At 34.7% G+C, this 16792-nt stretch overlaps 1 protein-coding gene across 1 annotated transcript in view; it reads left to right on the top strand.

Moving 5' to 3' along the window:
• The window catches only part of CCSER1 (coiled-coil serine rich protein 1), a 648644-nt gene extending 632560 nt beyond the window's left edge, over positions 1-16084 (top strand). Inside the window, exon 10 of the mRNA XM_032187512.1 lies at positions 14761-16084. Coding sequence (XP_032043403.1) covers positions 14761-15243 — 483 coding nt within the window. The 3' untranslated portion in view covers positions 15244-16084. The remainder of the gene's footprint in view (positions 1-14760) is intronic.
• Positions 16085-16792: the final 708 nt, after the last annotated feature.

The raw sequence follows: 16792 nt of genomic DNA, 5'->3' as shown, positions 1-16792 counted from the left end.
ATATATATATTTATATATATCTAATTATATCTATTTCTATTATATCTAATGCTAATTGTAGTATTATATCTAATACTATTATATTATATTATATTTAATACTAATTATAGTATTATATTTAATACTATAATATCCTAATTGTATCTATACCTATATATCTAATTATATCTATGTTAATATCTATACATGCATGTTATTTTGCATTTGTGAGATTTATTTTTGGAAAATTATTTAAAAAGGATTTAATATCAAATGCTTTGTGAAAGAAAGTAGAAATATTTTTTTCATGAAATAGGATCTTAAATAACAATTATTTTTCCATATAATATATATATGTGTTACAGAAACCAAACAAACAAAAAAACACTATGTTTATACAGTAGATACTTCTAGTTTTATATTCCTCTACATAGATATACAAGCCTGCTTGATCTTATTTTAAGAAGATATTGTGAGATTTAAATCCTATTTGGATAAAGCTTAGTGATTGTTACAAGGTAAAATAAATAAGAAAAGATTAGATGCCCTTATCAAAGCTTTCAGGAGGACATTTAATAACGAGAATTCAAAATGAGACATCCAGTTTATAGATTCCAGTAACTGTATTTGTTCAATTTATAGCATAAATTTTGTTAAATCCACTATTAAGATTTCAAAGCAATGGTGCTCCATGCTGAAATTAAAGGTGTTGAATGTGGACTATTTTTTTCAATTACATAATTTCTGTGCATTCAGGAGAACATACATTTCTGCTATTTAAAAGCATTTTGATTTTTGCATAGGCATATTTTTCTTCCCTTTTAAAGCTTTGTATTCAACTTCATTTTCAACATTCATCTTCAGATACTAAAAGGAGAGTGCTTTACTTTCCATATAGGAGCCACATCCTATTTATTTTCTAACACATGCTTCTAATGGACATTAGTCTGAAAAGTTAAGATCCTCCTTCAGTAATCTTCTAGTAGCTCTTCTGGCACCACTGTTCGAATTCTTCAAAGCTCAGGGAAGCAGCAGTTCTCTGCACTGCAGCTTGGCAGTCAGGCATATTCAACAGTTCCTGTTGGCATTTTTTGACTTATTGTTACTGTGATTGTTCAACAAATCAATTTTTGGAATAGCAGCAGCTGTTATATTCTCCTCTTCCTTGTAGATGCACCTCGAAGAAAAAGAGTAAGTGCAAAAAGAGGACATGGAGGAGAAAGAAGAAAGAGAGTTGCTGTTTGAGCATGAATTTTCTCAAAGCAGCAACATACTGTGCACTAAGAAACAACTGCTGAGTGGTTGAAAAAAGTGGGCTTTGTTGCAGTTTTGGAGCAATCATGTTTGGTGATAGAGCTCCAGCATTTGATGTACTTCCCCACTGCCACAGAGGCAGTGTATCATCATGGGAGTTTGCTGAGAGGTGTGTAACTATTTCTGCCTGAAAAGCCACAAGTCAGCTGTTAACCTGTTTGGTCTGAAAGGTGAACTGCTTTGATGGGGTGGCTTTGTGCTGTTTATTTCATGTGGCAGGTAGCAGTTGGCATGTGTCCTACTGTTTGCATTTTCCTGAGGTTAGCAGTGGCTCTGCATGGAATTGTTCAGCCAGTTGCAGGGAAATGTAATTTCAGGACTATCCTGGCAGCAGTAAATTAGCTATACGTTAGGATGAATATGCTCAGTTTTGCTCTAATGCCCAAGAAGAACTCAATATTATTTTTAGACTTGATTGGCCTGGAAATGTTTGTGAACTGGAGTTTTCAAAAATTTTGCTTGATTTTCCTAATGAGAAAAGAGCACTTTTTCAGCACGTCTAGCAGCATAGGCACGAATAGCATCAGTATCCTTTTTTTACTCCAGGATACCCTCCTTAATCTGCTTTCACAGATAAGAAAGCCCTTTACTTTGGGACCAGAAAAAGAAACTGCCAAACTGGCATTTAAGCAACTTCCAGACCATAACAGAGACTGTGTTTGAGAGACTGGAAAGGTAGACGGCATGCGGTAGCTGGATGCCTGGAGGCAGCAGAGCAGATCTGAGTTATGATAGTATTCACTGTTTCCTGCAAGGTTTATGAAAGTGATGGAAGAGGTTTGCTAGCAGCTGAGAGGCAAGAATTCAGAGGTTATAGGGGAAACTTGTAAGATATCCTTTCCCAAATAACGACCACCTAGGATGCACTATAAGCACACCCTACATAGTTCACTTTGAACGTGCACTTGGGATAGTTAGCGAAGTTGCCTGTGTGTGCTTTTCAAGCCTTTATGATTTGGAGGATGTCAGTGAAGCTATCTTTTATCCACAATCAGGGTGTGGGTGTGCATGTGTGCACATTGTCCTCCTTCATGAATTTCAAACACTGGTCATCTTTTATCTTTCAGTGAATGGTCCAAGACAGCTTTATTGTCTATGCAATGCTTTGCTGTCCTCCAGCTCTCATGAGTTTTAAGCATAGTGCCTTTTTTGCTACATTTGCTAAATTTTTAGCCAATATTAGTGTTGGAGCCTCTCAACAAATAGCAGGTTCTTTACCTCTGGAGTAAACTTAGTGATTTTTTTTTATAGATTAAACATATTTTTCAAAACAGTGCTGGTTTGGCTAATCGTGGAAAACACTCAATGTTACAGAATAGAGGAGTTTAGTGGGGATTTAAACTTAAAACAGAAAGACGGGATGGAGATCTCAAGACTGACCGGAGAGCTACCTGTTGCTGGAACAGCATGGCAGCAAGCCATGTACCAAGTCTTGGGGTGGCTGAAGACCTCAACATGAGGAGAAATTTGTTTTCCTTGCCGTATTTGGCTGTAAGCTCTTCTGCTCCCATTTACAACCAATGCAGTGGGTCAACATACTTCAGAGCTGCAGCCCTGGCTGTGGGGTTTAGATAAAAAGAGGTAGAAAGTGAGCTGCAGTCTTTATGTGTATGTAACTTCCTAAAGCCCATCTCATTAAGCCTTTTGCTTCTCATTTGTCTCTCATTTGAATGCCACACTAGCAAAATGCCTTGTATTTCAAAACTGTCTCTTTGACATTCAACTCCAGCAAAACAGATTTTTGTCTTTAAAGACTGCTAATCAGGATAAATATTTCATTATTTTTTCTTAAAATGTATTTAAAAGACTTCTTTTTGCAAAACAGTGTTTTACTGAATACGTTTAAACATATTAAATTGGTTATGAGTTATTTAAAGTAATTTTTAAGGGAGTAATCCTCCCTTAACTTTGAGGGAGGAAAAGATAAAAGGTTGTCAAAACACAAAAGCATGAGGTGGTCAGACAAGAAAAAAAAAAAAAAACTAATGTGTACAGCAGTAAATAACTTTCAGGCACATGTGTGTATTCATTCCTGGCCTGTGGAAGTTTTGCTAGTGGATTCAATGGGATAGTGATTTCACTTAAATATTTCAAACATTAGGGATTCCATTAAAATTGTGCTTAATGAAATAGGATAGTAAACAGTGGGGTTAACAGATAAGCTGATGTCTAATTGACAAAAAAGCCTAAAATTTGACCACTTTAGCAGCTATTATGCAGCAACTGATAAGTCAGCAACATGACATGAATTTACAGCTGAAAAACATACAAACACAAGTTAGAAAATCATCCTTATTACTTTTTTAAAGTGAAAGACCTGTGGTATGGGCAATAAAGGAAATGAAATGTAAACTTCTACATTTATGGGGAAAAGTTATGTTACGAGAGGAAGTAGGTAAATGCTTCCCTATGTGCATTATCACAGAAAGTTGGAGGTATAATATGAAATACAATTTTGCTAAACTTCCTTATGGTAGGTAATAAAGAAGCAGAAATAGATAAAGGTAATTCAGTGATTTATCCAGTGAGGACCTGGAATGCAGTGCTTGAAAAAGATTTTATTGGATGATGAAGAATTAAAATACATCCTCAATTACTTCACATCTTTTAAGTTATATTTTAATTCTAACATCTTTTTGGCGTTCCTTGATTTCAACAAGAGAAATATATAGCTCCTACTGCACAGAAGATCACACAAGATGATTGTAATGTTTTTTGATGGCCTTAAAATACATGGGATGTATGAAATAGTTTTACCTTGTTAGAGTAAAGCAAGTACAAAAGAGTAAGCCGTACATGTTGTAATGAACACCATGATATACTAGCTGTTTTTAAAAGAGCTGAACTAATGGGGTTATTTTATATATTTATCTGATGGAATATCTTTTCTATGTGATTAGTATGAAATTATGCATTAAAGGAAATTTTCTATCACCACCAACTTTAAACAATTTTGAAATGCTAAGAGATTGGTTTCTGTAATTTTTTAGAATGTGAGAAAAATTATAGCATTCAACTACACTGTTTGTTAGAGCAATATCTTTTTCTGGTAAACCAGTTATATGACTTCCTTATGGAGGTCACATCTCTCCTACAACTATTTATATTTCTTGGCTGTGTGTATCCTTCCTTTATCTGACAAGACTTCCTTACTGTAAATATGTTTGATAATGACAGGTGGAGATCAGAGAACAGAGTTTATATACACCAGTTCCATACTGACAAAGCCAATACATTCTTGAGTCAGTTGCTTTAACAGAAAATAATAATAAAAACAATAACAATAATAATAATGGCTGTCATCTCTAATTTTGAATTACTGGTGTTGAATTACTAGTTAAGTGTAGAGATTCATTATAGGTATGTTATGATGTTTTTGTATAACCACAAAAAATAACTGTGGAAATTTACTTTAGCAGTAAAAGAAATCTGTCTATTCTGTGGTCTTTCATTCCTAGAACAGGTGCCCTCCTATATATATATATAAAGACTATTTTCTCTTTCTCTTCAGGGATGTCTGTCTCTCAGTAATCTTGTCATAAAAATAAAGAGTCAAGTCAATTAAAGGATAATTAGGTTTTCTTTTCTTGTAATCAGGATACGATCTGCCCTTTTTTTAGTCCTTTGATTTCTCCTTTGCAGACTGTATATTGAGCTGAGGGATAGTGTCACTGGATAATATGGCAGTAGCTGAACACCATTTGACAATGTATGCATTTCCCTTGTTGTTCTTATGAGTCCTTATTTCTGTCAAAAGTAAGGTATATGAAATATACCTTACTGAAAAATATGAAATTCACTTTAATGGAAGATTATTCTATTATTATTATCATTATTATTATTACTGTACAAGAATGTAAATTGATATTGGCTAAGTACAATTAACCTCTTTTTGTTGATTATTTATTTGTTTCGCTTTTTTGAAAAAGCAAACAATGCCTTTTTCAGAAGGCAGAGTTTCAGCAGATATCTGATTTCTGGCATTCATCCATTGAAAGTGGGACAGGAAAGTCCTTATAAGTGTATACGATTATTTTGTTCATAGAAGGTAGAACAACAAAAATATACAGAGGCATGATAAAGATTTGAGTCCAGTTGATAAAGCAAAAGCCTCATATGCTGAAATGGTTAGGATTATCATTCTATAAGTGTAATAAATACCTCCACTTTTTAACTGAGTATTTATAAGCAATGTGAACATTTTATTTATTCTTTCCTTTCCTAAAGGTATGTTACAGGTACATAGCTATATAGTATATATGCAACTGAACATTGTATCTTTAAAGCTTTTTGAGTCTATTACTTATAAGACAACTGTATTCTGATATCTTATTTCACTGAATGCATAGTCATGTGAGCTTCATTTTACAAATGGAATTTCTGGAAGTATAGGAAGGTGATGTTAGAGTAGCAAAATAAATAACTATAAAAATATTAACTTATAGTGAAAACTAAATGTATAAAAAAAGTATATGAACATTGCCACTGACAAGTCAGTTTTAATTCAGGTGATCTACAGATATAATAATCAGGTTTTAGTAACCATATTCTGGACTTGAGGTTAGAAATGGACTTCATAATTTCAGGCAGCTGGTCATAAAAAATGTATAAGGCACAAGGTGGTGATCCTAGAACAACATATTATGTCTACACGGGACATCAAATACTGTGCAGAAATACTGGTTCCACTTGCAAAGCCAGAACAATGTGTCAGCACAGCAAGAAATGTCAGCTAAGTAGCACTATCCTTCAGAAGGGCTAATTAGCACTTGTGCAGGTTTCCTGCTTGTAATTCCAGAGCAAGCTCTCTTGTTTCCTCGGGACCTTTGTGTCATGCTTCACTGTTCATACTGGATGAAATATGGTCTCTTAAAATGCCCCTGGTGTTCCCATGGATTCACGTCTCCATTTGCTATCTGTTCACTTAGGTTGCAGTTATGCAAAAAGATCTCAAGGATAGAGCCCGTGATTTTCTATACCACTGTAGCTAAAAGCATGGCACAAGTGACCCTTATTTCTTGGTCTGGACAAAGATAATGAGACCCGAAGTGCTGGGTGAGCACAGGGCCTATTCTGTCACCTTGAATTTCCATTGAAGCTGAAGGGGTTGGAGACCAGGAATAAAGGGGCAGGAGATCAATAAGGAAGTAATTTAGAGAACAAAAAACAAAGTGTCAAAGACAAACTCTTGGGTGAACTCAGAAGAGAGAGCAGTTATATAAGAGTTGCTGGAAGTGGGGAAGTTAGTTGGGGGATTTGTCTTTGCTAAACATGGGATGTTTCCACAATTAGGCATTTAACATATTTTTAAACCAGGACTAAGAGTCCATTGCATCTTTCTTATACTTCATCACAATTTGTCCCAAGGTCCAAAATAAGAAAAGTCTGTCTGGTTAAAATTGTTTTCTCTGGACTGTCTTCCTGAGCTTGAGGAGGTCTTAGACAAGGACTCTGCAAAATAAGATTTGTTGTCTTACATAGTATGTCCTACTGTTCTTAGTCATGTTGTTGGAACACCTTTACTATTTAGTAGTTTCTCATTTGAATTTTTATAGTTATCTGAATTTTAAGCCATAGATTGTGACAAGGGGTACTCTGTATCTAAATGAATTTTGTATCTCTGTGGAAGAATGACTAACAATGGTGAATGGCTCCAAAGTTCCAAATGTTTAATTTGAAAGGTATCATAAACAGCTGTAATATGTAAAAATTTCTATTAGCTTTAGTAAAGAAAAAAATCTTTCAGTTAGCCCTATAAATGCAGTATTGAGAATGCAGAGTAGTGAGTTACTGCAAATTACTGGAGATTAATTGGAAATTCTTTACTGTTTTCTTCTCACTTTATAAAACAATTACGTCCTTTTACACCTTGATGACATAACTGTGTTTTATTAGTTATACGAATGGAAATTTTCAAGGATAATTCCATGCATTAAAAAGATGAGCATCTTAATTCAGCCCTCTGTGGGGTACTTACCACACTGTTGCTATCAGAAAATCTTTCCAGGACATTAGCTGAACACTCCAGGTCACTTGTATTCAACTGGACTGTTGATTAAAAGGGCGTTACAGGAAAGAGATGTGCATTTTAGCCTGCATCTTAATTGTTACCTTCAGTAAGTAAATAAAGATTTCAGAAGGCTGAAAGGGAGAAAGAGAAATGCTTCTGATCTATGTTGACTGCATTCATTCTGTAACTGATGGCAGCAGAACCTGCAAATTGATCAGGAGCTGGTTCTTGCTCATTGCCTGTTGATACAAGTCCATTCCTTATTTTGACACGCTGGGCTTTGCTTCTTTCATGTATCACATGTTGCCAGAAGGCAGCATCAGTTGATCAATAGGTGCAGATCTGGGTTTAAAAGCTGCAGTTATGGTCTAGGTGCTGCTGAAATCGGTAAGAAAAAGTGCTTTTTGAGAGACTTGAATGAAGAACAATTACCTACTGCAACAAAATCACATTTCATATTGGTTCATCTCTAGGCTGGAAGCTGCGAGCACAATAGTGAGGAGGTGGAGAAATTAAAGAGCTGACATAGTGACAGATGTGGCATACCAAAATACTGAGTTAAACTGTGTTTTGGTAAATTAGATCTGCACTTATATAAACTGTCAAAACTACAAAAGGCATCTGAAGGGTTATAAATTCAAACACATGATTCAGGGCTTCATCTTTTCCATACTTTGGAGAAGTATAGCGTTTTGTTTGTTTTTTTTTTTTGTTTGTTTGTTTGTGTTTTTTTTGTTTTTGTTTTTGTTTTTTTGGTTGTCGTTTTTATCTTCTTTATGTTGCTTTCTATTTTATGAATTTGGGGCTAAGCTGGGAAGGGAGACAGTCCTGCAAAAGGTGCTGAAGTCACTTCAACTGAGACCTGACAAGGGACAAGTGAGCTCTGCTGGGCTATGTAGTTAATACTACATTTTGCATTCCTTGTGTACTCACAAACACAAAAGGAGGAAGTGGTAGAAATCTTGAGAGAGTCCAGAAAGTCTATAGGCTCCTGTCAGAATAATTACTCTCCCTAGAGTACACTTCTTTTAACACCTCTGAAAGCAAAAATCCTTTAGGGTGGTAAAACCTTGTTCTTCAAATGCAGTGTTGTTAGTTGGTTGTCAGGATAGACTGGGTGCACTGTTGAGAGGGTTCTGTGTGTTTTTACTCTCTGTCTGCTGTCAGAATGGTGTATTTAACAAAGTTGCTCTACTTGGAAGAATTATAGGCATTTAAGACTCCGGGTTGCCTCTGGGCATTGGCATCTTAAAAATCTTCACTTTTGGGGGGTGTTTTTTATAATTCACATCTTTTTCTGTCATTTTATATCGGTGCTTCATCATAAGACATTCAGCAGCAAAATCCATTCTCAAATGTCCTGCAGCAATGTTGTCTTGTCATTAACTATTGTCATATTTCACTCGCTGGGTTTGGAAATGGAAAGTGATGAATGGCTGCAGTGTTTTTTTAATAACATGTCCCATTCTGGAGTTTTCTATAAGGGTAGTCAATTTTCATTACTTTAAAGTGGGTTGCTGAGGGTTTTTGGTTTTGTATTTGTTTTCTTCTTTTTAATATAAGAAAAGGCTGCCAGAGTGACAATTACACAGAGCAACCCTCAAAACAACTTATTGAACAAACATCTTAAGAACGTTAATTTACAGTTTGGGGTTCCCGGTCTCCATGGATTTAGCATCAGTGTGAAATGATCAAACCTAGAATACTTGGACCTTTCTCATTTTCATGTACTTTAATGCAGGGTTGATCATGATTCAGATCTATCAAAATTTTATTGTATTGTAAATCCATTTATTTTGTTTTGTTTTATTTTAGAGAAATAGACTCCTTACGCAAGGGAGCATGCACTTTTTTTGGATGTATCTGATCAGGAAATTCAGATGTTTAAAACTCTTAGTTTAAGACATTGTTTTATTTTGGCATATTTGAAGCATCAAGGGAGGCTTTTACTTTATTCCCTGCATGTGTAACTTTTGAAATAAATTTCAGAGCCACATTTGCATCCTAATTGTAGCCTATTTCTTGGGTCCACCATTAGGCAGAGATTAGGTTGGCCTTTGGGGATTTCTGGAGCAGAGAAGTTGGTGGTTCTAGCTAAGCTACTGATAGAGACGAATGGATTTTTTTTTAATTTATTTATTTTATTATATATTTTTTTGGCCTCAGGAGTCACCAGCTGGCAGATCAGCTTCTTGGTGCACTGCCAAGCAGCAGTTTACAGCAGCCTTGCAGCTGCTATAAGCTAGACTGGAACATACTTGGCATGAAGCCACCTTCAGTTTTGGACAAGAACTCAGCCTTCAAACTGGCAAACAGATGTGCTGGGATTGTGGCTTTGCTCACTCATGTCTAATGCTCATGGAATGCATTTGTACCTGCAAGTCTAAAGCAGAGAATTTTGCATAACACTTTTACAGGAGAAATAGGTTAAAAATGAAACTTCAATTTTTTTTTTTCCTAAAGTGTTTTATTTTTTTTTTCTTTTTGGGATATTTTTTCTTATTCTGCATAGATTATGAGGATTCTGAATAACTGTAAAATAGACCAGTAAGAAAACTCAGTTGGATTAGATTCTTACAAGTCTGAACTCAGAAAATGAATAGGCTATTATTTTCCACTATATACATAGTTTTATTTTTTTTTTTATAAATGTTTGAATGATAGTAAAGGAAAACATGCAAGAATTTCAAAGCATCATTGGATGTTGTTGCATTCTTTTTACTGTCATATTTTTGAGACCAATAGCAGACTAATGTTCTCTCTTTTCCTGATCAGAAACTGTTCTTCAGTGTCAATAACAATGCCAGTGTTTTTTTGTCAATGTTTCTATTAAAATCTCTCTTCATTCTGTGGGTAGTTATAGATCTGATAGAATGAATCTGTCTTACCTTGTTAACAACCTCTGTCCTATTGCTGGAGGCAGAGTCAAACCAATGTCATACAATTCTGTTGATTTATTGTAAATTTCAATCGATGCTTTAAAATTTAGGTAAATTATCTCTCAATTTGTCACCACATTTTTTGTTTAATTGTTCAATACAAGAGGAATTTCATCAAGTTCCATCTTCACAAAGCTGAGAAAGACCTTCCCCAACCACATACAAATTATTAGACATGTTGTTACATACACACACACTGTGACCCCTCCATTAGCCAACATCTTGAAGCCAAAATTTTGGAGACTTACAAACCCAGTATATGTTTTCTAAAATGAAAATATGTTAAATATAACCCTGAGAAGGAAGAGGAAAGAGACACCATAGTGTCAGATATTCACAATAGAGCATTTCATTTAGATTAATACTGTAATTTAGATCAAAACAATGTAATCATGTCTTGTACCTTTTACTGGTACCCAGGTTCAATAATATGCCTTTCTTTGAACATATTTCTGCACTCATTTTCAAAACCAATTGGTTGCTCTGTATTAATTTTAGAACATACCTTGATGGCAAATATAACTCATAGTAATCATTTCCCTACACTGCTTCTCCTTCTCCTCCTTCTTCTTCCTCTTCTTCCTCTTCTTCCTCTTCTTCTTCCACTTCTTTCTCTTCCTCTTCTTTTTTCTTCTTCTTCACCATCAAGAGACAAAAATAACTGCTAAGCCATTCTTAAGACTACAGGACATCTCATATCCAAGACCTCCAGCAATTTTCTTGTTTATCACCAGAAGTGGCCTCAGTATCCATGGATGCAACCATCTGCAGTAAAATGCTTAAACTCTGATTATTCACAGGTTGTATTGGTTTTGACTGAGTAATCTCGTTGAATGAGGACTAAAGGGATAGTTGCTTATTAAACAGATAAATTATGCTTTCATGGGCACTTCAATAGAAGCTGTAAGAAAGGGAAGCACTTAATCTTAGACATTTCACTGAGCAGTATGCACTACCATGAAAAGTTGAGGCATTTTTATTAAAGCAGATCAATGCAGTATTAGTGTCTATTTTTGTCAGTGTTTGGGCAAGGTTATGATTCATCTTAAATGTACTGTAATGTTTTCCATCAGTTTAACTTCAATTCTCAAAGAAAAAAAAAAAAAAAGGCAAATAATGAAACAATTTTAAGCACAGAGAAGAAAACGACATGAACAAGAGCCAACATGGATTACAAATCAAATCAATTGCCAAACCAATCTAATTTCATTTAATAGAATAGTAACAGGCCTTCTGGCTAGAAGAAAAGCTGTAGATATCAGATTTCTTGCTTTTAGACTTTTTTAAGGCTTTTGACACTGTTTTATAAACATACCATGCAAACTAAATGAAACAAATATAGAACAAACTGCAAAACCACCCCTGGATATTACTTACCAATGGCCCAGTGCAAAAACAGAAGGCTATACTGAGTAGGGTTTTATAGTGTCCTGTAATATTCATTTACTATCTGGATTATGGACTAGAGAAAAAATTTATTAAATTTACAGATGACCTGAAGTTGGGTGGGAAATAAAACGTGTTAATTGATAAAATTGGAAGTCAGATTGAACTTGATGTATTAAAAGTCAGAGGGAAAACGAAAAAATTCAGCAAAGACAAATGAGGAAATAGGCTATCTGACAATAATCAGCTGAAGAACTTTGTAATGGTTTTATAGACAAAAGTTTTGGAACTATTGTGGACAGCCAGATGACCAGGGAATTACCTTAAGTACTATACTCTTGGGCCATGTACTTCAAGAAAAAAAAGAAAACAAAAAAAAAAACAAAAACAAACAAACAAAAAAAAAACCACGTGGAATTACTGAAAAGAATTACTACAGAAAAGGCAAGTGAAAATGACTCAGATCTAAAAGATGAGGAAAAAAAAAAAAAATCAATGTGATATTTTAAGTTCTAGAGCAAAGAGTAAGGGGTAGCTTGACAGCATTCTTCAAAGACAAAGAGTTATTTAAAGATGAAATAGCAATTCTATCAGGAACAACATGGCGATAAGCTGATCCTGACCAAAAGTGTAGAACAGACTAGATGTCCCGTCATGAAGCTCCTCCCAGTACTATGGTACTATGGTATGGTACAATGGAGTATTTCATATTTTCTATAACTTTGATTATTCTGATATCATAGCAGATTCCTTCCCTCAGGGAACAATTTAAATACTTTAATTTACATCAGCAGTTCCTAAAGGTTTTGTTTGATTGTTCATTTGCTTCTTTGTTGTTGTTGTTTTTTTCTTATTATTATTATTTAAGAAAAATGAAGGAAATGCTTGAAATGAGAAAAAAAAATGAATAAAAAAAGCTTGAAATACTTTCTTTTATTTTCATTAAATTCATTTAGTATTTTTAAGTGCAGACAGACATATTGGTAATCTTAGTATATTTATGGCTGTTGTGGAATGAAACATCAATTTTTAGGTTGTCAAAAAAGCATAGGGTGAGACATGGTAACTCCAGAAACATTCTCTTACCACAAGTATTATATTTTTACATAAGTATTATATTAAACATATATTTTTGGCAGGGTATTGAATTTGAGTCCCTTGTCCCAGTAGGAAGATTTTATTTATTTTTTATTAATAAATAAATAAGTGATTAAACTTACAGATAGGTCTTCCTGGCAGTGACTCCCTAGAAATTAAACTGAATTTCTTCTCAACATCTATGGGCTGCAGGCATGAAAACTTAAGCAATATTTTTTATAGGTGTTCTACTCCCGTTTATGAGTCAAGGCACAATCAGCACTGAATAAAGTAATAAAAATTTTACACCAGTCCATTTTTTTTTCTAGAACTACCAACTCTGATGTCTAAAATGTGCTGCAATACTTGTACTTGTATCCAAACCTACATATGAATCTGCATAGAAGCATGACCATTAACCTGACTACACACACATTAAAAAAAGAAAAAAAAGACTTGTAAGCCATGACTATTAACTATTAATCTTATGCGTTGCTTAAAAAAGACATGCATGCAAAATGATATAGATTGTCCCGAAACAATACATATGTTCCCAATGGAATCATGGAAACATCCTGAAATGTTTTTTAGCAAAATATTGTTGTAAGATTTGGGAGTATTTTTGATTCCCTCTGCTTTATTTTATATATATACACACATATATATATACTGCATATAGCAATGTAAAAGTCTAGAAACTGTGACTATGTCTTCTTAGAGTTCTGTTGCAGAAAAACTGCATGGTATAATATAGATTTTATTATTTTTTTTTTTTCAAATGAATGGCAGAAGTTGGTGCTTTCGACAGGAAGCATGGCAGGGATAAGACAAGGGAAAACACATATTCCAAAATAACATAGAAAATAAAGTACTATTTCCTCACATAATTGCAGAGATAACACAGATTTTAAGTAGATTGCATTAACGATTTTTGAAACTCATTTCCAAACATTTAATCTTTGTTTTGCAAAAAGGTGTCATATATGCTTTGCAACAAGTTATAAAGATCTCTTATGAAGCTTTCTTATGAAGTCATGTAGACTCAAAGCTCAGGTTCTAGGCACTAGACTTCTGAACATTCAATACTTGGCTAGTGCAATTCCTCAGCCAGCAACATATCTCCCAGTGAACTTGCCTATTATAGCCTGTCATAGAACAGGCAAAATCTTGCTCTGACTGTACTAATATTTTCCCCTCAACACTTTATTTTAGTTTAGACAAATATATGTTTGCTAAATGTGTGGAGAGAAGGATTAAATGTGGTCTCACAGGCTAATCATAACCTCTCAGGCCAGGTGTTCTGCACATCAAAATGAAGCATCACACTATATGCAGACCAGAAGTCTATAGTAATTTGCTTTACCATGGATAGATAAAGCACCTTTATTTACACAAATGTAAATGCCTGTATGCTCACACAGCAAATCAAAATTTACTAACACTCTGGAATCCTTACACTGTATTTTTTTCAGGCAGCTGGTATAAAATTACTGTTCTGCTCTGGCAGAGCATTTCGACATGTATTAACACTAAGTACACTGTGAAACACCTAGATTCAACAGACATGGAAAGCTGGGCTTAAATGAGGCATGAAGATATTCTTAAAACACATTATTAACATTTTCTAATAATTTGAGAGTATTAAGTGTTGAACTCTATTCAATAAAAGTTCTTGTTTCATCACATAAAATGCTTTTGAAAATCTGTTAGCAGTTCATAGAACTTTATTATCCTTTTATATTGTTCTGGAAAAAAAATATATTTTCTGATTTCAACTATTTTTTAAGGAATTACCCCAGACCCTTACATCTAATAAGTTTTTTTTCAGTGTTTCTGTTGTTGTTGTTTTTAAATACAAATTAATACTTCATCCATTTTATGCTAACAATGTTTTGGGAGTTTTATCGGTATTTGAGATTCATCTTTCATTTTAATTCTCCAGCCCCATCCTCTGTACATATGTAATAAGGAGTGTTTTATATACCGTCTGCTGTTTTCCTGCTAATATGTTCTGTTGCTAAAACTTCTGGCTTTTGTTTGTTTGTTTTGCCACAGGTTACATATCCAAACAGAATGGTGAACCAAAATCTCAGCACAAGGGACAGAAAGTCAGTACATACTCCCACAGAGGACCCTTTTAGATACTCAGGCAACCGAGCAACAACCTATGAAAGCAAAAGCTGTCAGCTGTCTAATTTGTGTCTGAGCAACCTCCTGAAAGAGAAGGAGATAGTGGAAGTCATCAAGCATACTAGAGGCACATATGAAACCCTCACTTCAGAGGTCACCCAGAACGGTTTGGCCACCACGACACCAAGCACAGCAAAGCCAGCATCCAAGACAGACAGCTACCCACTCTTCTCAGGAGCTCCAAAAGACCAAACTGCTGTACCTCGGCAACATACCACTTTCACAGGGAGACTTGGCCAGCCTCCAAGGGGACCCATCTCTTTACACATGTACAGCAGAAAAAATGTTTTCCTCCACCACAATTTGCACACAGCAGAGCTGCAGACTTTAGGTCAACAAGATGGGTAACAGTGTATTCTTGCCATGGAAGGAGTGTCAACTGAAAGGAAACATAAGCTCACCTACAGCTCAGTCTTAAGTTTTCATCTGCTGAAATAAAAAAAAAAATAAAGTAAAAATTAACATTGTGTATAGGTTTCATACTTTCCCATCTAGGACTGTAGCATACGGATGAATTAGATTGTTAAATAACTAGATTGATTTGTCACACAAAAGTCGCTATTGGTAGAATAAATGGGATCATTTGCCTGGCACTGATAGTCCAAAATTGGCTAAGTATTTTTTTCTTTTGTCTTTATAAGCCACCAACACAACCTGAAGTTCTAGAAGGTGATCTTAATACTATGTATGTTTAATAATGTTACTGTTAAAGTAGATGTGAGGAATGAATAGGTACATAATTAGTAAATCCTCTTGAAATTCATATGGACTAGGGAAACAGTCAGAAGTCTCTGAGGACCACCCTCTTCTTAAAACTACAATAAAATTTACTCACTTGTAGAGGTGTGTTACCACTTCTTGCTGTATGTATTTTACGAATGCCTCATGCCATAAGTAGAGGAAGTAACTGATTTTCTTCCTCTAACAGGAAATCATAGAGGCTCGCTGGATGTTTGAATCAGAATAATTGGAATACATTCTGAGGATGGCAGCTTGATTTCTTGATTTTCCTTTCCTTCTCCCTGCCCTTTTCTGGCTAAATTTGTTCTACTTTTTTGTTCTATGGAGACATGGCACATCGTGGTGATGATTGTGCTCTGCAGACATTGTCACTCATGACACAATTTGACAGTCTATGTATATAAAATGCATCATATAATTTCATTTCACTTGCCAAAACAAAATCAGAAAAACAAAACAAAAACAAAAATGATCAAACAAAAGGTGAAAGACTAAATTAAGAGAAATTGTCTTATTACCCAGTCCAAATTACCTGTGTAAATTGTGATATTTGTAGACCATATCTGCACTTAATGACCTAGTTTATACCAACTCAGCAGGTTTGCTCATCTTGATATATTACATGCAAGTGAGATGAATCTAATGCTACCTGACATGCAGCATGCTGGTCTCAAGGGAATGTGAATTCATCTGATCATGCTACGGAACCTGAAGACTTTTCAATACCAGAAGATCCTGTTTTCCCCTTTCATAGGGATTGAAAACAGGCATCTCAAACAAGATGTTCTAAACATGTGGCATTTACTAAACTTGACACTTAGTTTGCAACCTCCAGCAGGTAATCTGTTTGAATGATATTAGCATGTATAGTTAGTTGCTTTTAAATAATCTGGCACGTTCAAGTATGATAGAGGCAGATCAGATAAAAGTCACCTCTGTCTTTAACTGGCGATGAATAATGAAAGGCAAGAGTATGGCACATTCCCACACAAAGAAACAAACTAGTGTGACAACTGAAGTAGCATACAATGAAAAATGGAGCTTCTGTAACCACTAATAATGCTGTAACTTTTAAAGGTAAATCCCATAGGGCATATAAAATGAATTAACAGCATATATTTTAACTAGTTTTAAAAACATCTGCTTAACTGGTTAA

Source organism: Aythya fuligula, chromosome 4, assembly GCF_009819795.1.
Source record: "Aythya fuligula isolate bAytFul2 chromosome 4, bAytFul2.pri, whole genome shotgun sequence".
NCBI lineage: Eukaryota > Metazoa > Chordata > Aves > Anseriformes > Anatidae > Aythya > Aythya fuligula.
This window is presented reverse-complemented; position numbering and strand designations above follow the sequence as displayed.